The sequence below is a fragment of the Pholis gunnellus genome (assembly GCF_910591455.1).
Source record: "Pholis gunnellus genome assembly, chromosome: 22".
Lineage (NCBI taxonomy): Eukaryota > Metazoa > Chordata > Actinopteri > Perciformes > Pholidae > Pholis > Pholis gunnellus.
The window spans coordinates 3686463-3712122 of NC_136549.1; the positions used below are offsets into that span (position 1 = coordinate 3686463).

At 44.1% G+C, this 25660-nt stretch overlaps 1 protein-coding gene across 1 annotated transcript in view; it reads left to right on the forward strand.

The window, feature by feature from the left end:
- Nucleotides 1-25660, forward strand: part of large1 (LARGE xylosyl- and glucuronyltransferase 1) — a 93253-nt gene that overhangs the window by 16459 nt on the left and 51134 nt on the right. The window contains exons 2-4 of the mRNA XM_079184202.1: nucleotides 3977-4163; nucleotides 14854-15155; nucleotides 21026-21108. Coding sequence (XP_079040328.1) covers nucleotides 4058-4163; nucleotides 14854-15155; nucleotides 21026-21108 — 491 coding nt within the window. The 5' untranslated portion in view covers nucleotides 3977-4057. The remainder of the gene's footprint in view (nucleotides 1-3976; nucleotides 4164-14853; nucleotides 15156-21025; nucleotides 21109-25660) is intronic.

The window sequence follows — 25660 nt, forward strand, 5'->3', positions numbered from 1 at the left end:
GTGAAGGTATTATATCATGTTACAAAGTAAAAGGGATACTCAAAACATGATTCTACCAATGTTCACTATTGGCAATGTCAGGGAGCATATCTTAGGAAAGCAACAAATGTTTAAAAATCTGGATGTGTTTATTGGCACAAATAAGAATCGCAAAGAGATAACGACCTACACGTTTGGGAGGAGGAGGCTGCCTCATCATGTGAATGTATTGGGATTCATTCCATTAGTCATTTTAAGGTTGAAGTTGTAACTGAACTGTATTGCTGACTAACCTGGATCCTTTTTTAATTAATTTTTTCACATGTTACTGTTATTCTTTCAACGTTGTTTCATCACAGCCAAAATGGGAATATTACACTTCAAATAATTTACGTCTCTGAAAAAGTGAAAGCTGACATAAACTTTTACATCTTAACCCACATGAAGAAAGATCTGCAATGTAGACGCTGTTGGACCAGAACTGTACAGAAGACACATGAGCGGTTTTACTTGACTGGAGGTGCGTGTTGTCTATTTTTATAGACAGACAGAATTAGCTGTTGAGCGCTGGCAGTAGCAGTGCCATGCTTGCTGGAAATACTTAGTCTTTCTGAGAAGATTACTTTACTAACAAAAACAATCCCATCTGATTCTGAAAGGCTTGAAAACTTTCAGCAAACCCATCCTCAAAACTGCACAGTGTGTCATCGGCATGACAGGTTATCAAGGCTAACATTCCACGCTTAACAGGTTGGTTTTGGGAGGAGACAGGTTACTATAAACCAAAATGGTCTGCATGGATGGAGTGATGAGCTTATTTGGTCATGTGCACGAGCTGACCATTTAACATGCTGGGCCTTCATCTTCAGTGTTCTTATGCTTGATCTATAAATGAAGGTGGCAGACTAATGTCTGTGGATTATTGAAGTATTCATTGCATAGCACAGTATAGTTTTGAGTGTGAATTGTGTTGTGTTGGGTACCGTTGTCCATTTCAAGTCTCTGTTTGAGATGTGCCATAGAAAAAGTCTGCAGATGAAATGAAAACTAACCTCTGTAGATCTGTCATCTTCACTGCATCGCCGTCCTTCACACAACAATTCTATCAGACTCTCTTGGCATGTTTCCCCATGGCCTCTTTCTTCTGCTCCCATAATCATCGCTCATCACTTTTAGTGTCAACACGAAGCAATTTACTATTGAGCTGTGGATATACAATTCTATTTTCTCCGAGCTTATTGTTGGGCCTCAAGGGAAGGCTCACCATTGACATCTCTAGTTATGACTGAACATTTGAAGCCAGGCTATGGATACCACATTACTTTTTGTACTGGGCAGAATTAGAAAAGATTGGATGTGATTCATCTCCCTCTGAGAATATAAATGTCTGTGGGTTTTAGTGAGGATTGGGTTGTTCTATGGTGCAAGTTTAGTTTGACCAGAGAGTAAAATGAAGGGAGTCTCTTTCCTTTGTTAGTCTGTGGACTACGGTGTCTGAGACGGTTGCTACAGGAAGATTTCTAGACTTTTTCTGGTTGAATCTTCCGCCAGGATCCCACTTTTACTTGACTCGAACAGTCGCTGACTTGTACCGGTCGCATAAACGTGCACGTGCTTCCGTGGCATAATTCACCCTGGCGTTCACGCCCTTTGGCTGTCTTTGTGTTCCTTTAAAGTTCTATAAATGTAGGTAACAGCAGATCTCCTCACACAACCTCTCCAAAACAAGAATCCACTTTGTTATCTGCTTCTACTTCTTCAAAAACAGCTAAAGGTGTATATGCCAACAACTGGTCTGGAGGAGCATGCACAATTTCATCTTTCCGATTCGTTTTAATGGTGCATGTCATCCGATAGTGTTACTTTGTGAAACACTTGTGATTCCGGCTGAATGAAATGAGTGCACGGGCTTATTACATGTTTTAACAAACATTTACTTCATTCTGAGCTCCTGTAACCTCCTTTCTGCTACATCCATAATGCCTTTTCTCCTTCAATCAGTGGCATGACACCTCTCTTAACTACAGTAATAAATGTCTTCAGTTTAGTATTTGCAATGTAAATCACAGTATCCAGTGGAGAGCCAATATCGCACAGGGGTCAAAGGCTAAGGAGCCACTGAAATGACTCATAGTCGGCCTATCAAAGCAGTGGTTGTCGTACTCGAGAGACTAGTTTAATCTCCTTTAGCCTCATTTAACCTCGTCTCACTCTGAGCTCTTCACATGGCCCGGGCCACAATAAAAAACTGGAGATTCAGTCAGTGCTGGGTTCATTAAGAGTGCTGGAAATCTGCTCCCTCTACTGCATTCTACTGGATGGCACTGTGATAATTGGCATTCTGGTTTGTGTATGTGCCAGCCTCCACAGTGTCAGCTAGAGGTATTATGTTTCATCCCTGGGCAGTCTCTGGTGCAGATTAAAAATGGACTGAGGTCAATGGGGTAATGAGACAAATGTGGTTGTAACGGAAAGAGGATTTGGACTAATATCATATAATGAGACTGCTATACTCTCTGCCCTGCATCGCACTGGAAATTGACAAATTAGTTTAGGTCATCAAAGTCAGATTAAGATGCGACTGCCTGATTCATCTTTTCAGACTGGCAAGTGAAAAAAGATTGTACTGCTTGGTGCTTGAACTTGAATTTGATATGGATGATTTAATGAGCTAGAGAATGTGGCTCCATGGTGACTCTGCCATTTGATTGGTCATGTCTATCCTCTATCATTTGTCAGAGGTCAGACAACCAGTGGTTATTTTTTCATCAAGGCAACGCTTTGGTTGATATTGATTACATCCTGTAGAGCTGCAGCCGCTGGTATAGGCCATGATGTATAGAAAATGTACTCTTGCTGTCTTTTTCGATTGGGATATAGTAAATTGTTGTGAAATAAATACAGATTTGTGTTATTGTACTTTGCTTGCTAGCTACATAACTTGGGTTTGTTTATACTAATTGCACCAAATACGGTGCCGCAACTAGAGCTGGGTCCATCCAGTGTATGAGCTGGTTTGATTTCATGCAAAGCAGCTGAACTAAAGTTATTATTATTATTATGACACATTCTGGTAAATTCAGTAGTAGCCTACATCAGCAAACTGTGCAGACGGCGCTAAATCCAACTTGTATTGTATTAGTTTTAAGCAGTATGACAACGTGATGAACATAAAACTGTTTATAAACCGACTAATGGAGCCAATAGTGTCTGACAGGCTGTCTGCATTTCATTACATTTACATTACATTACAGTCATTTAGCTGAGTGTCTTGCTCAAGGACACATCGACATGCAACCAGTGGTGCCGCAGCCGGGATTTGAACCGCCAACCCTCTGATTTCACTGGCCAGTCGAGGCAACATGAAGGAGATGAGATGGTTTTACTGTTGTCCATTTAAAGCCTACAATGAATAATTATTAACGGTACTAGAGGATCTTGAGTGTATTACTCAAGATGGTTCTTTTGGCGCAGGTGGTTCAGATGTATTCAGATGAAGCCATGTGCTCAGCTGTCCATACAGGATGTGGAATGGCAGCATCTTTAAATGGCGCCGCCCCAGTCTATCCGTCTGACCTGCTGCAGCCATATACCCCACCTCGCTCACTAAGGTCTCTCGGCCAACAGCTTTTAGTAGTTCCAAAAACAAAAAAGACAACCCGGGCCAACCGGTCCTTCTCTGTTGCTGCCCCTAAGCTCTGGCACAACCTTCCCCTTCATGTTAGGTTGTCATCCACTTTACCAATGTTTAAAAATCGTTTAAAAACCTATTTATTTTCCCTGGTCTATCACCTTTCATTTTAACATGGCGCTTTTGTGTGATTTGTGTCAGTCTTGATTTTAATGTTACTTACTGCTATTAATCCAGTCTTTGTTTGTACGACTGTGTATCTCTTGTATGTGCAGTATTTTAAAATGTGCTATATAAATAAATGTGTATTGATTGATTGATTAATCTTCTTTAACATAGTTTTTCCTTCTCTCCCCTCTCCTCTAGTGCCATGAATCAGCCTGGACAACAGCTGCTACCCACATAGAGGTCACTTTACCTCTCTTTCCATTCGCTTCAGACCAAAGGATGCTGGGAATGTGTCGTGGGCGCAGGAAGTTCCTGGCGGCCTCTCTCGCCCTGCTCTTCATCCCAGCACTCACCTGGCTTTACCTGTCAGTCGGGAGCGTTCAGGGTAAGCACAGATCTCTAACGTACTGGTGGTGCTTTGTAATGACATTTTCTGCCTTCCACTTACTATCATTTGCCTTTTGAAAACTGCGTTTGTTTTTGATTTGTCACTTAAAGAGTAACTAAATCCCCAAATCACTTTTTTTTCAGCTGAGAAACAATGTTTATGTGTATTTAGTAGTGTTGTTGATGGATTCAGGTCTTGTAGTGCAACGTGTTTGAATTCAACATATTGGCTGTTCTGGAGCCAGGTGACTTATATGGAAGCAGCTTTGGTCACCAAGATAGACACACAGCTAGCGCTAATGCTAGTTGCTAACATACACAGAGCTCAGCCATGCATGTAAACTTAAACTCACAGAATTGTATACGAGTTTATACTGTATTTTGTCATCATAACAGAACTTTTACAGTACTCTTACCTAACTATAATCATAACAATAGTCAGCATGCTAGCGATTAACATAAGCTAATTGAAAGGGTAGCGGTCATCATGAACAGTAGGTTGAACAGTCAAATCTGGCTAAATATTAAAGTAACATTGACCAAGCCCAGCAGTTCAGGTGGTGCTTTTTATGATCTGCAACCGCATTAGTCGGTTGGCCTCAAGGAGGTTCTGGCAAACCATCCGACGGCTCAGGAAGGGAAAGCAGGGCCTACCCCAGGCTGTTCTCAGAGGGGGGGGGGGACTGCTGACCCGGACGGGGGACATCGTCGGGCGGTGGAAAGAGCACTTTGAGGAACTCCTTAACCCGACCAACATGTCCTCTGCAGAGGAGGCAGCACCTGAAGAGCTGGGGGGGGGCTCACCCATATCCCTGGCAGAGGTCGCTACGTTAGTCAAAAAGCTCCTTGGTGGCAAGGCGCCGGGGGTGGATGAGATCCGCCCTGAGATGCTGAAGGCGCTGGACACTGTTGGGCTGTCTTGGCTGACACATCTCTTCAGTGTCGCATGGTGGTCGGGATCAGTGCCCATGGACTGGCAGACCGGGGTGGTGGTTCCCATTTTCAAAAAGGGGGACCGGAGAGTGTGTTCGAATAATCGAGCACACTCTCAGCCTACCAGGGAAGCTTTATGCCAAGGAGGCTCCGACCGTTTGTCGAACCTCGGATTCAAGAGGAGCAGTGCGGACTCGCACCCTTGCAAGACTACTGGAGGGGTTCTGGTAGTTTGCCCAACCAGTCTACATGTGCTTTGTGGACTTGGAGAAGGCTTTCGACCGGGTCCCTCGGGGGTTCTTGTGGGGGGTGCTGCGGGAGTATGGGGTGCCGGACCCGTTACAATGGGCGATCCGGTCTCTGTACGACTGCAGTAGGAGCTGTGTCCGCATTCTCTGCAATAAGTCAGATACGTTCCCGGTGGTTTGTTTTGTCACCGGTCGTGACTTTCATGGACAGGATATCTAGGCGCAGCCGGGGGGTGGAGAACGTCAGGTTCGGGGGTCTCGGGATCACCTCTCTGCTGTTTGCAGATGATGTGGTCCTGTTTGCCTCCTCGGATCGTGACCTCCAGCATTCACTGGGGCGGTTTGCAGCCGAGTGTGAAGCGGCGGGGATGAGAGTTAGCACCTCCAAATCCAAGGCCATGGTGCTCTGCCGGAAACCGGTGGATTGCTCCCTCCAGGTGGGGACGGAGTGCCTACCTCAAGCAAAGGAGTTTGAGTATCTCGGGGTCTTGTTCACGAGTGAGGGTAAGATGGAGCGGGAGATCGACAGGCGGATCGGTGCGGCTGCAGCAGTAAAGCAGGCGCTGCACCGGACCGTCTTGGTGAAGAGAGAGCTGAGCCGGAAGGCAAAGCTCTCAATTTACTGGTCGGTCTACGTTCCTACCCTCACCCATGGTCACGAACTCTGGGTCGTGACCGAAAGGACAAGGTCGCGGGTACAAGCGGCCGAAATGAGTTTCCTCCGTAGGGTGGCCGGGCTCAGCCTTAGAGATAGGGTAAGGAGCTCGGACATCAGGAGGGAACTTGGAGTCGAGCCGCTACTCCTTCGCGTCGAAAGGAGTCAGCTGAGGTGGTTTGGGCATCTGATTAGGATGCCTCCTGGACGCCTCCCACTGGAGGTTTTCCGGACACATCCAACTGGGAGGAGACCCCGGGGAAGACCCAGAACACGCTGGAGGGATTATATCTCCCAGCTGGCCTGGGAATGCCTCGGGATCCCCCAGTATGAGCTGGAAAATGTTGCAGGCGAGAGGGAAGTCTGGGTCAGCCTGCTGCCACCGCGACCCGACCCCGGATAAGCGGAGGAAAATGGATGGATGGATGGATGGATGGATGGATGGATGGATGGATGTAGCATAAAATCACGGTGGAATTAGAAAGCTAGCTAGCTAAGCAGCCAGCCCTTAAATAAGACAATTGAACAACTTAATGCTTCATCCACACACGTCTCATTGTTATCACCAGATATTCACTCACTAACACTGATTCACCAGATGTTGTAATGTGCTGTTAGCTTAATTTACAGTCCACATAAAAAAGAGAAAAGGCTTGTGCAGTGATTGTAATGCTTAACTAATGCTTATGGAAAATAAGCCAACAATAGATGTGACTGGGCGTGTCTTAGCTCCCCCCACCTGTCCATGTTGAGACTTTTTTCATGTTGTAAAAGTGTTTTTTGAACTTTCAGCCGCTACGCTGGGGTTTCCTTACTCTTTAACTGTGTTGGTGATAACCGACCAGGTTATCCTTGTGCCGTTGGTCAAAACTCGGACACTCATTCGGTTCTCATTGCAGCACAGTGTGCATGTTTTGTGTCTTTTAGTATCCATCCAACACAAATCAGATCATGTTTTACAAACACTGTGTGCCTGGTGTGTGAACTTCTATAGAAATTGGAGCCCGGTGGGGTGAAGGTATATACGTTAGAGACTCCTCAGCTCTGATTGGTTGTTTTCATTAGGAGAGCTAAAAGGAGGAAGAGGAATCAGATTTTTTTCGTAGATTATCTGTTTTATGTACTACTGTCAGGATATAGTGACAGCAAATATGAAAAAAGCTGTTTTTATTCAACTGTTGCTTATAACTTACTACCAATATTTGGTTAGGATTCCAAAAATAATCTTTAATATTTGTGTTCCACCACTCATTTAATCCATATAGTGTAAGAAATAAGACCTTGATCAATCTCTGTTGAATACAATACAAAATGAATACTTTTTCACTGTATACCATGCCTTAATCTCAAACAGACAGTCTAAAGAAAGAAATATCCTGTAACAAAGTCACCATACCCTCCTCTTTTTCTTCTGGGGGTGCTATATTAATGAACTACTGAGGCCTGTCCAAAGTTGATTACTTCCTACAGACAATATAGTCCGGGAGTTCTTGGAGCTACTTTAATGACTTTGACTTGCAGGATTGAAATGCTGCAGTAGTGCAATTATTAATTATGATTAAATTGACAATTTTGACTTGGGGTCACAGTCACTGGAGACTGTATATGTGAATAGGCTCCCATAATGCAATAGCCACCAAAGTCTGCAAAGTAATTATTGGATTTGGCAGTAAATTCCTGTCGGTGGGGACTAGTTTCTGGGACTGATAAGTTGTGAAAGGACCTGGCTGCAGGGAGCATCAGCTGTAGGTGAGGCCTGAATGAGTCAGACAGGAACAATGTGCCTCCACTGGCTCGGACTCTCCCTTCCCCACTTCCTCTCCTCTCTCCAGCTCTAACCCCATTCTGTTGCTCTGTCTCTATCTCTTTCTCTTCTGTCTGTTGTGTTTATCTGTTTGACGGCGATGGCCAGTCTCTGGGGTCTTCGGTGCTGTGTCTGAATGAACTGCCACATAGAGCAAACCTGCAGAAAAAATAAGGTCTTAATGATAAAGAAATACACTATAGGGCTTAAACGTATCTATGGCACCATGTTCACATACTTTTGTGGGTTGGTCTTCCAAGGTTTGGGCTAGGCCTGAGTTAGGCCTGTCACAACTTTTGTTGGACAACATATTGTCCCAGAAATAATTACGATAAACAACATTAAGACTGTTTTATAACAGCATAATAATGCAAGTACACCCTTTCAAATAGCAATACATTTTTAATTTGTAATGATATTCAGACATTGGAATGTGAGCTCATGTCCATATATGGTCAAATAAGTCAATAACATAAATGATTGAGATAATGTCCATAATGTACAATGAGACGATAACTTAAAAATGATAGAGGTCATGTCCATACATCGTACGATAAGTTGATAACTTAAAAATAATAGAGGTCATGTCCTTATATTGCACCATTATTTTCGAACTTAACTGTCATGACAGGCCAATGCTGAGAAGTGAACCTGAATACTATTTTAGTACCAACTGAAGTATGTATGTAACTAGGGTTGGGCTTGGATTGTGTGTTATTACATTTATTAAATTCATTTTTTGTCCTTTCGTAAATCGATTTGTAATCACCTTTTGTTGGCTTAACATCCAGAGTAACTTCAGTTTGTAGTGGCACCCTCATTAATGTTCCTGCAACCTCAAAATGAAATGTGCAACAGAGGTTATGAAGTCTTGAATAAATGTGTCTGACACATTGAAATAACAGGTGTAGCCTTTGTCTTTTTATACCTTTTATTTTTTTTTTACCAACTACTTGCTCCAAATATCCCTATGGTTAACTATTAGCTATATTGATAAGATATGCATAGCAGTTGAATTGTGAGATTTAGAGGAATTTAAGGCTATGCAGCTCTTTCCTCGAGAGAAGACTAACCACTATGTTGGTCTACAAAAACACAGTCCCCTCGCGTCCACAAAGTGATGTTACAGAGTGACTTTTTCCTCACAAAAGATATTTGCCTGAAAGCTACAGAAGAGGCTGATAAGGGACTTTAAGGGATATTTTTCTCGTTCTCATATGGGTCGTTTTGATAAACTTTTTTTTCGATCAGGTTAACCCTACCTGACCTGGTGTCACAGATTATGAGTTGACAAGTGAGCAATTACATGACTATGTAGTCTGTCTTTTGAGAGAAAGAAGAAAACGTAAGGATGCACACTATTGGTTGTGATTTAAGTTCATACTGAATTGAGCTCAGAAATTTTTTGGATCTGTGTGCGGATTTTATTTCTAAGTGACAACTTGATTTTCTTTTTAATGGGACGATGATGAAGATGAATGGACTTGAGGCACAAATACTGCGTGAGGGGAGCCAAACAGGTGCGTGCCAGTCGGGCGGCAACCTCCAGGTCTGAAAAGTGAAGCTAATAGTGAAGTGTCCTAAAGCTGCATTCTCTCTAATGTCCATCAGGGGGCGACTCCTCTGGTTGTATAGAAGTCTATGAGAAAATGACTTTACTTCTCTCTTGATTTATTACTTCAGTAAACATGAGTTTATGGTCTCAATCTCTAGTTTCAAGTCTTCTTCAACACAGCATGATGTTCATTTAGTAAATTATGGTCCATTTAGAGTCAAACAGACCATAAAGCAGGGTATGCTTTAGGGCGGGGCTTACTGTGATTGATAGCTAAAGCTACCAGTGCCGTATACGGCGTCTTTACGTCACTCCTCCTCAGTCCAAATATGGTCAGTGGTTGCCAAAAAAAAAAATGACAGCCAAAAAGCTGAACTCATGGCTTCAAAACCAAAAATGAATGGGTGATGTCACGATGACTACGTTCACTTATTATATATGGTAGATGGACTTGTACTTGTTTAGTGCTTTTCTAGTCCTACGACCACTTAAAGTGCTTCAACACATGTCATCATTCACCCAATGTTCCAATCATCACCCAATCATTTCCCTCTCAATGTTCCTATGTCCTCAGCATGTCTGAGGCCTCAATACAGACCACACATCCTAAAACAATCAAACAAATGATATCTGAGAGAAGATCTCTATTGTTCCTGGCGACTCGTTCTCATTGCATACGGACGCTTGGTCAGGACCCTTTGGCATCACTTCATAATGCACTGGGTAGCACTTGGTGTCACTTAGGTTTAGGCAACAAAACTACTTGGTTAGTTTTAGTAAAAGATTGTTGTTTTGGTTAAAATAAGTATTAATGACGCAGGCTAGTTATGGGGACTACTTTACTTGATGTGACTTAAAATTGACTTCTGTTTTCACATGGGACACAACCAGCCGTATCCTGGGTGACAGTGTTTTTTTGGACTCATCCATCCACCCCAACTTCTCCCTACGTGGACTTTGTTGCTCTTTATACTAATTATACTAAGTCACCTGACTTGGTGTCAATGACGTCGATGGCTATACATTATAGTAAGTGGAAAGCCTGGTGTGTCTCATACAGACGCTAAAGGGCGCCTTGTGCGTCGGTGTCAGACGGCCGTAACAAAACGTTGGTATTTGAAGCCACTATGAAGGTAGTGTGATGCAGGAGGACACTATGAAGGTAGTGTGATGCAGGAGGACACTATGAAGGTAGTGTGATGCAGGAGGACACTCTGAAGGTAGTGTGATGCAGGAGGACACTATGAAGGTAGTGTGATGCAGGAGGACACTATGAAGGTAGTGTGATGCAGGAGGACACTCTGAAGGTAGTGTGATGCAGGAGGACACTATGAAGGTAGTGTGATGCAGGAGGACACTATGAAGGTAGTGTGAGGACACTATGAAGGTATTGCTATGCAGGAGGACACTATGAAGGCAGTGTGAGGACACTATGAAGGTATTGCTATGCAGGAGGACACTTTGAAGGTAGTGTGATGCAGGAGGACTCTATGAAGGTAGTGTGAGGACACTATGAAGGTAGTGTGATGCAGGAGGACACTCTGAAGGTAGTGTGATGCAGGAGGACACTATGAAGGTAGTGTGATGCAGGAGGACACTATGAAGGTAGTGTGATGCAGGAGGACACTCTGAAGGTAGTGTGATGCAGGAGGACACTATGAAGGTAGTGTGATGCAGGAGGACACTCTGAAGGTAGTGTGATGCAGGAGGACACTATGAAGGTATTGCTATGCAGGAGGACACTATGAAGGTAGTGTGAGGACACTATGAAGGTAGTGTGATGCAGGAGGACACTCTGAAGGTAGTGTGATGCAGGAGGACACTATGAAGGTAGTGTGATGCAGGAGGACACTATGAAGGTAGTGTGATGCAGGAGGACACTCTGAAGGTAGTGTGATGCAGGAGGACACTATGAAGGTAGTGTGAGGACACTATGAAGGTAGTGTGATGCAGGAGGACACTCTGAAGGTAGTGTGATGCAGGAGGACACTATGAAGGTAGTGTGATGCAGGAGGACACTCTGAAGGTAGTGTGAGGACACTCTGAAGGTAGTGTGATGCAGGAGGACACTCTGAAGGTAGTGTGATGCAGGAGGACACTATGAAGGTAGTGTGATGCAGGAGGACACTATGAAGGTAGTGTGATGCAGGAGGACACTATGAAGGTAGTGTGAGGACACTATGAAGGTAGTGTGATGCAGGAGGACACTCTGAAGGTAGTGTGATGCAGGAGGACACTATGAAGGTAGTGTGATGCAGGAGGACACTATGAAGGTAGTGCGATGCAGGAGGACACTATGAAGCCAGGCTGTTGGAAGCCACTCTCGGGTTAGGCTTCGGGCAAGTTAGGGTTTCTCGTGGTATTTGCTCCCTCCTCCTTATCCAAGTGATTGGACAAAATGGCGGCTGGCTTTTATACTTTTGTAGAGGTCTCTCCAGCTGTCTGCCAGGGGAACAGATGCCATCGCTTGATGGATGTGTTGCCACCGCCCAGCAGATATCTGCCTGACTGCAGTGGTGAAAGCTGATTACATACGTGAATGCACTGGGAGCATGGCTTCCAAACAGACATGAATCACTCAGCATGCAGCAGTGTGTCTGTTAGCTGCTCTTCATCTCTAAAAGCAGAGGAACATTTTGTGTTCACTAAGTACATCTAGTCAGGGGCTTGTGTAGAATTTCTGAGTAGTTTACTGGTCTTGTACTTGTCTGGTTATTGTATTGCAATGTTGTGTTTTTTTAAATGTTTATGGTTTGAATCAAAAATAGATTCCTGGCAGACTGTGACTAAGCTGATCTTGGATTTAACAGTGTGGTTACATTACAGTCATTTAGCTGACGCTTTTATCCAAAGCGACTTACAATTCAGATGCTATCACACCATAGGCACAGCTACGGGAGCAATTTATGGGGTTAAGCGTCTTGCTCAAGGACACATCTACATGCAACCAGTGGTGCCGGAGCCGGGGTTTGAACTCGTGCTGTGCTCATTGCAATGCAGATCCCGCTGTCCTGACTGCAGGAAACCAGTGTGTTCTTTATACTAGGACAGCTTTACTCAAATTAGATCACAATGTACATCACTTTGCTAACAGTATTGCAATATATGAGATGGTGACCCCTGTATCATGACAAGTGACACATAGCCCTCATTGTTTCACACAGGATTTAGTGGGACTGTGGTGGGTGAGCCTCAGACCCTCTAGGGGGGTTCCAGGGGAAACAATGTTGACCATTTGAAATGATAGAGCCCTGTGGATGCATGGTGTTGTGCCTTTTGTTCCTCTTTTCAGCCTTATTCCATTGACATGGCTGAACTTCCAGCAGAAGCTAAAAACAATCTCATCATCTGTGTTATATTATTAATATTAGTGTGTTTTTAGCTGCATTACAACATTTAGCTCAAAATAAAGCTCCTTTGAAAAAATATTTATATTTTCAATGATTGGTCCTCAAAGGAACTAAGATTAGTGGTTGATGTGAACTCTGTGCATTTGATTTCATTCATGTGTTTTTACTGAGGCTATTATTTGCATGTAGATGAAGAGCTTCATGAAAAATAACTAAAAGCCAAATGAATTGGCTTGGCTGTATAAAAGACCAGGTGCTGCCCTGAAAATGCCATATGCCATCTCTGAGTAGCACAAACAAATGGCCGGTTCAGTGGGATTAGACTCAGCAAATCCACTCTGCAAATGAATTACAGCTTGGACTAAATGGAGTCCAGAAGGTGCTTTGGTTCTGGTGGAGAGGTCTCAGAGGCCCTCCATGGTTGAAAGGACCCATACTGCCTGCCTCTCTCTATTATGGCCACAGGGGACAATAAATCTGCAGAAAAACTTAAATGTGTTGATTCATGTCCACACTTTGTTAGAGCACAAACCAAACCAAAACATGTGTTCAATTGATCCCATTTAGCATCTTTACACATGCAAAAACCAAGACAAATGTCCACTAATACACTAGTTCAGCACAGGGATGTTAAACGGATGCTAGAAGGTCCTCTATTTCCCAATGTGATTAATCAATACATGGCATTGGAGCTATAAGGCCGATTGAGTCCCTTGCATACTGTAATATGTGTAGTTCTTCAAGGCTGCCACTTTCCCCAGTGACATGGTGAAAGGAGAACTTGTTGTACTCTGTAATGATCCCCTCACCCCTTTGGGAGCTGAGGTTTCTGAGATGTAGTGAGGAGAGAGAGCTTCATCCTCTCCCTTCTGTCTGCAGCATTCAGGGCTGCTTGTTCACACTGAAGCAGCCAGGACAGAGCGGAGCAGGTGGCTCTGGACTCGGGTTAAATGCAGAGTATGGGCTGCCCTGCTCTACTCACAGTATTGATTGAAAGTTGTGTACTCTTCATCTTGAGATACACTGTGATCCTAAATGTAAAGCCCCAAATACTCAAGTCATTTATGGGGAATCTCCCTTTATTAATAGAGAAATCCAATGACGATTGGAGCACTTCAACCAGTAAACGCAGCAGACTGCTGGGATGGAAGGTGGTGTAACGTTGTCCAGTGAAAGTGTAGTAGATGTAGTTTTAAGTGAGAGCAAAACGTGTGTTCATTCCCATACTTACCTTTCCTCTGGTGGTCTGATGTTCCCCAATACCAGTGTTTTTCAACCTTTTCTGAGCCGCGGTACATTTTTTACATTAAAAAGATCCTGCGGCACACCAACAACCCAAAAAGTTACAAAATGACGCATTGTAGCACAATACAGCGTATATGCTGAGAATTTAACGACCAGTCTCTCAATTTGTTGATCCTTACTCAGTGTGAAATCTGGGCCTGTTTTGATGAACACAAAGCTGAAGAAAGGCACACACGTCTCTCTCTGTTTTTAGTTTTCTATAGCAGTCATGCTTGAAAAGCTTATCTCACACAGATATGTTGTGTTATCTTCTCACCACAACCTCTCCCGTGCATCATTTAATTCTACTGTCTTAAATTATTATTGCGCTACCTACTGCCACTCTCTGGCATGGAAGAGTGTTTAATTACTTAGCCAGCCACTATATTGCAGGTTATAATAATATTTTTTGGGACCGATTAAGTGAAATTGGACATTCTCCCACGATCTCTCACATCACACTGGTGTGGTTGAAAATCACTGCTCTATAGGTTTATCATAGACTGATATAATGATGGGCTCCTTAAAAGCTCCCCAAAACACAAAACCTCTTTATCGCCCCTGAGTGGCCGGCCGTAGTATAGGTCATAAGCCCCGCCCCTCCATGTCAGCGGACGGAACATGGGTCAAACTCAAACAAAGTACACATCACAAAGTACACAGTCTTTATGTATATGATAGGAATATCATATTGATATATAATATTGTTGATACATCATGTTATTATATCATGTTATTGATATACCATATTGTTATATTATATTATTGATCAATATAAAATGATCCATATGGCCTACATATAGGTTAACAACGTTAAAGTACCTCATGTTGAATCACTTGTTCCCCGTCTGACCCACAGTGAAGCCCCTCCACTTGTCTCCATTGGAAGCCCAATCATCATCGCCGGTGGGCGGAGCTGGCGAGCGACAGGCCTTAGAGCTGCGGGTCCGGGCAGTGGAGGAGGAGAACCGCGCTCTGCGCCGGGAGCTGAGCCGGCCCCCCAGGGGCCCGTCTGCTCGCCATCCAAATGGTGGTCACCGCGGCAACCAAAGTCGAACCCATTCAGAGGAGGGCACCGGTGATAATGAGGGCCAGAAGGCTGCTGCGGTGGTGGGAAACAGCTCAGACTGTGTGCAGCAGCCAGTGGTGGATAAGTGTGAGGTGAGACCTGCATCAGTCACACACCACTCCCAGGAACACAGCCTCTGCTCGGTAGTCTCTGCATTGGCTCAGATTCAGGATACTGCTCAGTACTATGAAACAAGCTCATGGGTTCACACAGTACTCGTCAGAATTTACATTTAAATTGATCCAATAGATTTAGGGCTGAATGGCAAGTGATCTAATTGTTGTTGTTTTTTTAGACCAATATTGTGATTGTGATTCCTTATCTTCTGTAATATTCTCCTGGGTTAGTGAACAAGGTGAAGTGAAGATAACTACCACTATTACTATGTAGTAATACACCTGTTCAACCAGCATGAACACGTATGTACAGTATCTGTATGTATCAAGTAGAGTTGCAACATAAGCCTCACTAGAAGAGCTAAAACAACAGCTGTCTGTCTGGAGTCTGTTTATCTTTGTTTGTTCTGGGGAACTTCTCAGCTGGCTGAGACTAAGCAGCCAGAGGACAGGAGGACAGAGAGAGGAGGAGCGAGGACAGGAGGACAGGGGAAAGAAGAAAAGGAAGACAGTGGACAGAAGGAGTACAGGGGACAGAGGGACAGAGGTAGAAGGAAATAAATACAGGAGACAGGAGCACAGGAAGAGAGGGAGAGAGAGAGAGAGAGGGAGGAGGACAGAGGCAATGGGACAGGAGTACAGACTGATACTGACTGATTTTGTGTTCTTCATTCTTTGTAAACATCACTCATGAATATAATTTAAAAACATTTATTTCGTTATTTATTGTTTCCAGTGGGATATTAATGAATTTATATAGTGATCTAGTCTTATTTGAAATATTCAATTGTTCTGAATTTAAAGACAACCAGGCTGACGTATGAAGTGTATAACAAATATGCACACTTCATTATTTGTTTATTCATTCAGAAGCAAACACACACCCTCCCAGTTCCATCCCATAACACACAAATACACAAGAAACAATCAGATCTGAAAAACAAAGCGCTGCAGACCAGGTGTGAACATTCATATCAGACTGATTACCAGTCAGTTATAGTAACAAAAGTGAGAAACATCCAAAAGAACAAATCTCAGCGCCTGACTATTGCTCTGCCTCTATTGTGATAACTAAAACTCTACCTGGGTCCTGAGGAGCTTTCCTCGTTTACTGCCACTACAACAACTTTACTGCCAACATCTTCTCTGCGCCGATCGCCAACAGCAGTCTTCTCTGAGCGCGTCCACCGTCACGCCCTCTCTCTCGCGCCCACACTACGCACTGAGCAAGGCCCCAGAGCTTCACTACTCCCACCACAGTGTAATATGTATGTAGATGTGGGTTGCACTGAAACCCGGCCTCGGCCATGGCCACTTTTTACATGTTTGTACTTTCACACTGTGTTGCTCTTGGTCTGCACAGGTTGTCCCCCAAGAAATTGGTTAGCAGGGGTAATAATAGAAACTACAGATTGTCCACAAATTTAAAGCGATCTTCAACACAACGCACACCTTGTTGGATGAAGACATGTCCAACCTACGATTATCAAACAGAGGAGGAAGAGGAAGAGGAGGTTGCAACACAACAGACACCTTGTGCTTTCTCTGAGAGAGGATTGGACCTCAGATGGTTTCTTATCACCACCTCTCCTCTCCTCCCACATCAGCTGTCACTTGCTCACAGGCCTCAGCTAGAGTCGGGCACTGTTCAAAAGCCAGCCGAGTGCGGGGAAAGCAGAGCTGCTTCAGGGCGGCAGAGGAGGAAACCAAGAGGGCAGTAACCGAAGCCCTTCCAGCAGCGCTGGACCCGCTTATTTGGAGGGTGGCTGAGCCCAGCTGCCCGATCCCTGCAGGGAGATAGCTGTAGAAGCTCTGAGAAGGGAAAAGAAAATGTCCATGCAGTTTTGACATGTCAACCTGGCATGGGAGAGCCCAACCTGCAGCGTGTGCAGGGCCTGCCGTGATTGGAGGGGCGCTGTAACCCCTTGGTTAGTAGCTAGCATGGACTCATGTCATGAAACCAGCACAATTCCTCTGTCATACTCTCAGAAACATCCCCCTTACATGTGTTTTCCAAAATTGTGTCATGATGAGTCCACGGGTGCTGTTTTTAGGCCTATGCCTTGTGTGGACTATGCGCTCTGCGGCTCCTCTCCTCATCCTTCTGTGTGCAGGATTGTTTAGAGGCTGCTGTCTCTGTGCATAATGCAGCCGCCGGAGGCTTCCGCTCAGCCCTTTGGGCCCAAGCTTCGACACAAGCAACAGTGATGAGGGCTCTGTCTTGGTTCGTCTCCATGACATGACTCAGGAAGGATACTGCCAGACATCTCTTCGTCTCCTACTGAAATGACAGCATAGTGCTGCCACACGCGTCTTTATGTCATTTTTTCCATAGATGTAAATTAGTGAATTGTTATTTATTTAAATAATGGTATCCGACATCAGATCCGTCTATTGTCACCAATACCTGATCCAGCTATTTGAGTATGTATTGGACCGATATTCAATATCAGTATTGGTATCGATATAAGTCACCCTGCTTAACCTTAATCACTTATAGTAACTACAGATTACATGAGTACAGGCGAATTCCTCTAAGAGTCGTGAAGATTTTTTTGCACCCTTGTACTCTACACCGGCCTCCTGATGTCCGGACTTGCGACATATTACAGCTGTGCAACCATAGTTCTGCTCCCAGTTGAAACCAGCATTTCTTCAGCTGGTGTCTGGGAGCCGGATGGGCTCCCAGTCTACAGTTTACAGAGTTACAGTAGGTAACTAACGTTTATATGTTGTATAGGCTTCGCTTATAGGTTAAGGGCCAAGCTCATGTAGTCTAAGCATCACTGTGACATGAAGGTCCACAAGCAGAGAAAATACACCAGTTCACAAACCGTAAATTGCCACGCGTGAAGAGGCAGGGAGGCCGCGACTGAGAAAAACAGGGTGTTGTTCCATTCCATCACACAGCATTGCTGCTGCAGAAGAGTGGGAAGTCGATTATGCATTATTGGTGGAGTACCCCTTTACGCCCTACGGAGGAATCCCACTGTGGTGCTCGATTGACTCCCTTGAGAAAATGTAAACTGGCTGAGAAGAAACTGCTCTTGTTTCTGTTGCTCAGCTGGAATGAGATATGCGGTCCCTGTATCTGTCTGTCTAACACGGACGCTGTTGTTTGTGGGGCAGGGAGGGGAGATGAATGGAGAGGTGAGGGCTCTATCCAGAGACAAAAAGCTGCCTTTCGGTCAGGTGACAAGGAAGCATACAGCATTGCCAGAGCAAGACTGAAAGCTGGCATCAAGGAGGCAAAGAGGAGTCAAAAGAGACCTCAACACCAACAACACTAAAGATATGTGGCAGGAGATCCAGAATATCACAGGCTATAAAAGCAGGAGATCCCCATCATGTGTGAGGCCATGCTGCCAGATGAGCTAAACACCTTTTATACTCGCTTTGATATCCTGAACAAAGAGTCACCTTTCAAGTCTGCTCTGCCTCCAGAGGACCGGCCACTGTCGGTATCCTCAGAGGATGTGAGGAAAACCCTGATGAGAGTGAATATGAGTGAAGCTGCTGGGCCCGATAACAGCCCTGGTCCTGTACTAAGAACATCCAGCTTACTGATGTTATCACTGATATTTTCAACATATCAATGTCACAGGAGAGAGTTTCCACCTGCTTTAAGAGAAACACCATCGTCTCTGTACCTGAAAAGTCTGCAGTGTTCAGTCTAAATGACAATCACCTTGTGGCTACCCCCCTTCTGATGAAGTGCTTTAAGAAACTGGTTCTCCAGCTCATCAAAAACAACATCCCAGTCAGCCTGGACCTTCACCAGTTTGCATACAGAGTCAATAGATCCACAGAGGATGCCGTCTCCACTGCTCTCCTCTCAGCCATCACTCATCTGGAAAATAACAACACCTACATCAGAATGTTGTTTGTTGATTTTGGCTCAGCCTTCAACACAATCTCCCCCATCAAACTGATTGGTGAAGTTAGCACTCTGGGCTTGAGAACCTCCCTCTGTAACAGTTTTTTTAGACTTCCTCACAAACAGACCCGAGTACCTCCTCCACTCTAGTGTTGAATACCAGAGCCCCCCAGGGCTATGTACTCAGCCCCCCTCCTGTTCACTCTGTACACCCACGACTGCTACCCCAAACATGAAAACTCTGTAGTGACGTTTGCAGAGGACACTACCGTCATAGGCCGGACTACAAACAACAATGAGACTTGATGTAGATCTCTGCAAAATGGTGCTCTGAACAACACGGTGAACTTCACAGGGTTTCTTGTCTATAAAGACTCAAATGTGTAAGAATGTGTGGCTGCAGAGCAACAATCCATAAGTAGTTGACTTGGTATTAATTCAATTCAATTTATTTTTGTATAGCCCAATATCACAGATAACAAATGTGCCTCATCTTACAATCTGTACATATGCAACATCCTCTGTCCCAGGACCCTCACATCGTATTACTATGCTTGATCAAAATTGTTCCCAATAAACTTTGATGTAAGATAATGAATCTTCCACAGTATGATTTGCTATAAACACTAAGTAAATCAATACTGTGTGCTTTAAATCTACAAGTGATACATTTTTTTATTTTTCTACTCGGCTAATTCAAATCTGCAAATGTATTTTGACTAAGGGGTTCCACAAGGTTCAGTCCTGGGCCCCCTTCTCTTCTCGCTCTACACAACATCTCTGGGTTCTGTTATTCGCTCACATGACTTTTCTTACCATTGTTATGCCGATGACACCCAGCTGGTCTTGTCATTTCCCCCCGGTGACACTCAAGTGGAGGTACGCATAGCTGCGTGCTTGGCTGACATCTCAAAGTGGATGACGACACACCACCTGAAGCTCAACCTGGACAAAACCGAGCTACTGTTCCTCCGGGGAAAGGGTTGCCCGCACCGAGACCTGTCCATCACCATTGACGATACCGTGGTGACACCAACTCGGACTGCGAGGAACCTGGGTGTGACCCTGGATGACCAACTGTCGTTCTCAGCAAACATCTCATCGGTTACACGCTCCTGCAGATTCCTGCTCTACAACATCAGGAGGATTCGCCCCTTCCTCACTGAGGAGACGGAGCAGGTGCTAATCCAGGCTCTTGTCATCTCCCGCCTGGACTACTGCAACTCTCTACTTGCCGGAGCCCCGGCGTCGGCCATCAGACCTCTGGAGCTTGTCCAGAAAGCTGCAGCTCGTCTGGTGTTCAATCACTCCAAGTTCTCCCACACAACTTCCCTTCGCCATGCTCTACACTGGCTCCCTGTAAGAGCTCGCATCCAGTTTAAGACTCTGGTGCTAGCCTAGAGGGCAGTGAAAGGAACAGCTCCTTCCTATCTCCAGGCCATGGTCAAGCCTTACACCCCCGCCTGACCACTTCGCTCTGCTGCCTCGGGGCGATTGGTTGCCCCGTCGTTCAGAGGTCCCTGCAGCCGATTGACCTGGTCACGGCTGTTTTCTGTCCTGGCCCCACAGTGAACTTCCCACTGACGTCAGGACAACAGAGTCGCTGCCCATCTTTCATCAGGCTGAAAACTCACCTCTTCAAGAAGTGCTACCCTGAGCCTTCCACTCAGCACTTATTGTACTCATATTAGTTTGTTTCTATACGTTTGCTCTGGTTTATGCTCTTAGATGCTTGTTTAAAAAAGGAGATGCACTTATGACTTCTGGTGACTAGTAGTTCTCTTGAATACCTATGTTGAATACACTTATTGTAAGTCGCTTTGGATAACAGCGTCTGCTAAATAACTGTAATGTAATGTATTTTCTTCTCTGCTACATGTAGAATGAATTTCTCTCTTTTCTAACATGTTTCTATCTATTCCTTATAATCCTTAACTCTAATCCTTGAATCTTCTCATGATCTCCACAGACCATCCACGTGGCCATCGTATGTGCAGGTTACAACGCCAGTCGAGACGTGGTGACACTGGTCAAATCTGTCCTTTTCCACAGGTACAGCAATGCTCTCTCTTACTTCTTACCCTTCTTACACCAACCAGAAATAACATTTATGTACCAATTCTTCACATAAAATGAGTCTCACACGCACACACATATTTTATATTTAAATATACGTATATATGCCTTATGTTGCTCCAGACAGTTTTTTAAAGCAACCATGTAGACGGGACAGTGTGCCAGTTTTGTCAAAAAAACTATGAAACAGTAACTGCATACATAAAAAAAGAAATACAGGTAACATTGTTTATTGTATTCCACTTTGTATTGTATAATGTCTTTTTGTTTAGGCATTTTAAATCGAAAGGATTTGAAAAAATGATAATCTGCTATTCCGTTAGAATTTCTGAGTCTGGGGCGACTGTGGCTCAGTGGTAGAGCAGGTCGTCCTTTAATCAGAGGATTGGCTGTTGGATCCCTGGCCTCGATATGTCCTTGGGCAAGACATTTAACCCCAAATTGCTCCATACATCCATTCACACAACATTTATACATCCATTCACACATGTATACATCCATTCACACAACATTTATACATCCATTCACACAACATTTATACATCCATTCACACATCTATACATCCATTCACACAACATTTATACATCCATTCACACAACATTTATACATCCATTCACACATCTATACATCCATTCACACATCTATACATCCATTCACACATCTATACATCCATTCACACATCTATACATCCATTCACACAACATTTATACATCCATTCACACAACATTTATACATCCATTCACACATCTATACATCCATTCACACAACATTTATACATCCATTCACACAACATTTATACATCCATTCACACATCTATACATCCATTCACACAACATTTATACATCCATTCACACATCTATACATCCATTCCTATAACATGCTCAACTGACACCACCTGACCCTGCAATAAGCTGACCTGCAGCTTTTATCAAACAATTTCCAGCTGTTTCCTCCTATATTTTTGATGGAAAATTGAATATGCTATACATTTTCTGTGAAACAAGATTCAAGTGATATATGCCACAATTACTGTACTACACAGTCAGTTCATTTCCAGCAGCCGTATGTGGTTTAGCCTACACTGTAAATTCAATACTTGCCACCAGTTCATCTCTTGCCTCGGTGATGGAGAGCCCTGTAGAATTATTCTCACTGAGTGACCGATGCCGTCCCACCTAAGAAATGGCCTCTTTCTGCTGTATTCAGTCAGACAGCGGGGCCTCTCATCATTCTGTAACGTCCAACAGCAGCTGTTTATGTCCTGAGACGGTCCTCACTAGAGAAACGACAAAGCTTTGAATGACCTCTGTAAGGGACCTCTTGTGTTTTGTTCTGGCAAAAGTAGTACACATTGTTACATGCCACAATCCTCTTCATGGGTGGTAGGGGTGTCCCCATTGTCTAAATTAATTTTGACTTTCGATTTCAAGGTCCCAACTTGATTCAGTTGGCATTAACAGCACTGGTTATTATCTCCCAGTCCCTGGCTTTAGCAGGTCCCTCAATTACACTGCTGTCGATACATGCACGTTTACTTTCACTTTCTGTGTTCTTGTATGACCTTAAATAGACAATAATACTGCAGAAGTTACAGGGAAGTAGAGATGAACAACTTCTATCTTTGACTACACGCCAGATATCGTTGTCTGCTTTTCAGCTGGTTGGCGCCACATATTTTCCGACGCGCGCGCTCTGTCCGCTGGCGGGAGTGTGCTCACCTGTGTGTGCGCGCGCATGTGTGTCTCCTTGACAACAACCTTGAGCAACTATGGTTTGGTTTCTAGGGGGAAAGATGGAGCCATGCACACCTGAAGTGGTTAGGTGCAGAATTACAGAAGGATGAACTTCAAACCTTTTAGTTGGGGTGTGGAACATGGATGGATTAATCAATGGGTCAACAACCCGGCACAGGTCCAGGGGCCCAAGGGTTTAGGGGGCCCCTGGTGCAGACTCTGCTTTATATAAAGTGACTGTTAACAATTCTTGTTGGTAAGTCAATTAAACACATATAAAGAGATGCAAGTTCACTAAAAATGGATGCAAGTTGACTGCAAAAAGACACATTGACTACAAAGAAACTCAAAAGGACTACAGAGAGAGAAACAGAAGTGACTTCCTCTTTACATGGAGGTGAATGCTCAGGTTCAGGACAACCCTTCACTCTCTGAGCAGAAGAGAGCTCAATATATCTGTGTGCACTCTGAAAGTCTACTGGAACAAGATAACTATGTTGCATGATGAAGATTACATGATTAGATTATCATAGGCACAGCACTGATGATCAGGATGTTCGTGACATATTTGCTTTCTTATCAGCATGATCCCAAGCATCCAGTGAAAGGCGAGTTGCTGTTTGTCCGGAGGATGTGAAGACCCTTTTTCTTTGCACTGCTGCTGCTGACAGCTTGTGTGCAACCAGAGTTCCGATACATTTTGACAGCTCCCAGCCCACCGTACTTATTGAGCAAGTGCAGCTGACACATTCATTCCCAAAGTCATTCAGCACAATACACCCGAGGGTGCTCACATCCTCAGCTCAGTGTCACTATTTGGAAGTAATGAATACCTATTTGGCACACACCCTGTCTTCTATTTGTGTGCGCTGTAACACGGAGTGTGTCGTCTTTCTTTGGATGAAGCTTTGGGCGTCATGTCTGATGAATCACCTCCTTCAATGTGCCCCCTCTGCTTCACCAGCCTCAGGGCTGCCTGCACACACTAATTCCTGAACTATATAGTCAAAGTTGTCCAAACAATGTTTACTCCCCTTACTTGCTTGTTCTGGAGCTTTCAATCTGTAAGAGTGGTAGAGCAGGGTGGTCCTTCAATCAGAGGAATCAGGTTCGATCCCCGGCTCCACTAGTCCATGTCGATGTGTCCTAGGGCAAAACACTGAACCCCAGCTGTGCCTGCGGCGTGTGAATGGGTATGAATGTTAGTTACCAGATGGCACCTTGCATGGTAGCCCCTGTCAGTGTGTGAATGATGACATGCAGCGTTAAAGAGCTTTGAGTGGTCGGGAGACTAGAAAGTCACTAAACAAGTACAGTCCATTTAATCATATGACATGGTCTTTGTATCCAGATGAAACTGTAGATATGTTAGCATTTAGTCTTAAAGGTCCTGTGAAAATACCATAAGAATCTGACATATTAATTGAGAATGTGTTGCTTCTTGAAACACCTGAATACGTGTGTGGCCATCATACTTGGTATCTTAAGGGACACTCCACCAATTTTACAAGTAAAGACTGGGGCTTGTGTCAATGGTAAATGGACTAGTACTTGTATAGCACTTTTCCAGTCTTTAGTGCACTCAAAGGTCTTTAACACTACACTTCATTCACCCACTCATACACTGTTGGGAATGTTCCGCCTGCCCATCAGGACTAAATACTAAACATTCACACCCATCCATACGCTGCAGGCACAGCCTTCGGGAGCAATGCAGGTCAAGTGTCTCTCCCTGCATCGCTCCCGACTGAAAGACGACCCGCTCTACCTTTAAACCACTGCCGGCCCACCCGAGTTTCAAACCTTTTTTCCATAACCACAATTTAAGGAATGTAAATGTTCTTCTACTCACTATCTTCTAACAAAAGAAGCTGAAGTTCTAAATTGTTAAAAACAATCTTTAAGACAAGACCTGTGTTGGACAGATGCTGGTCTTTTGGTGTTCAACCCACATTGAGTCGTCATATCTAATTTGGGTTTTGACATTTTGACAATTTTTTTTATCTGTAAAGGTTTTTGCAGAAAATAAAGGGCTGGACAAAAAATGCACGGGAAACGGAAGGTTGGATAATCGTGGGTTTAATTGTAACAAAAATGTATTCAACACAAAAACGAGTGAATCACAAGTCCATGAAAATAAAACAGCCAAAGCATCAGGGAACACGGCAAAGAGGAGCAGACACGAAACGTACCAGGAGGCAATGGCAGGCAGACGACAGACAGACCAGGTTACACCAAAGACGACCGAACACTGAGCCAAGGGACACACAGGGTTTAAATACACAGGGAAGGTGCAGGTGATTAGACACAGCAGGTTTCAATAAAGGGTGGGGCAGACAATGACGAGAGGAACAGACGGGGGCAGAAAGTGAAGTGAAGCAGACTGAGGAGGTGCAGGTGATTGAACACAGCAGTGTCTAATTAGGGAAGGGCAGACCATCACGGGGGTAAGACAGACAAAGGCAGGAAATAAAGTGCCAAACACATGGAACATCTCAGTAAAACAGAATAAATAACTAATATCGTGACATTATCCGTCTCTTGAAAGTTTACTAATTTTAGCAAAGTTCCATTTTAAATATCTGCAGTAAAAAAGGAAAAGGCTGGAACTGTTCTATATTTCTTTCTCAACGAATTCAACGGTGACACCAAAACCAACAATATGTTAGTCTTTCTCTGTGTACTTTCTGAATTCCCTAGCAGTCTGAGACTTCCAACTCCGAGCACAAATATGTAGTTTCACTTTTTAAAAGGCTCAGTAATTTCCCAAAACAGCTGGTCACTAGTGGTCACCA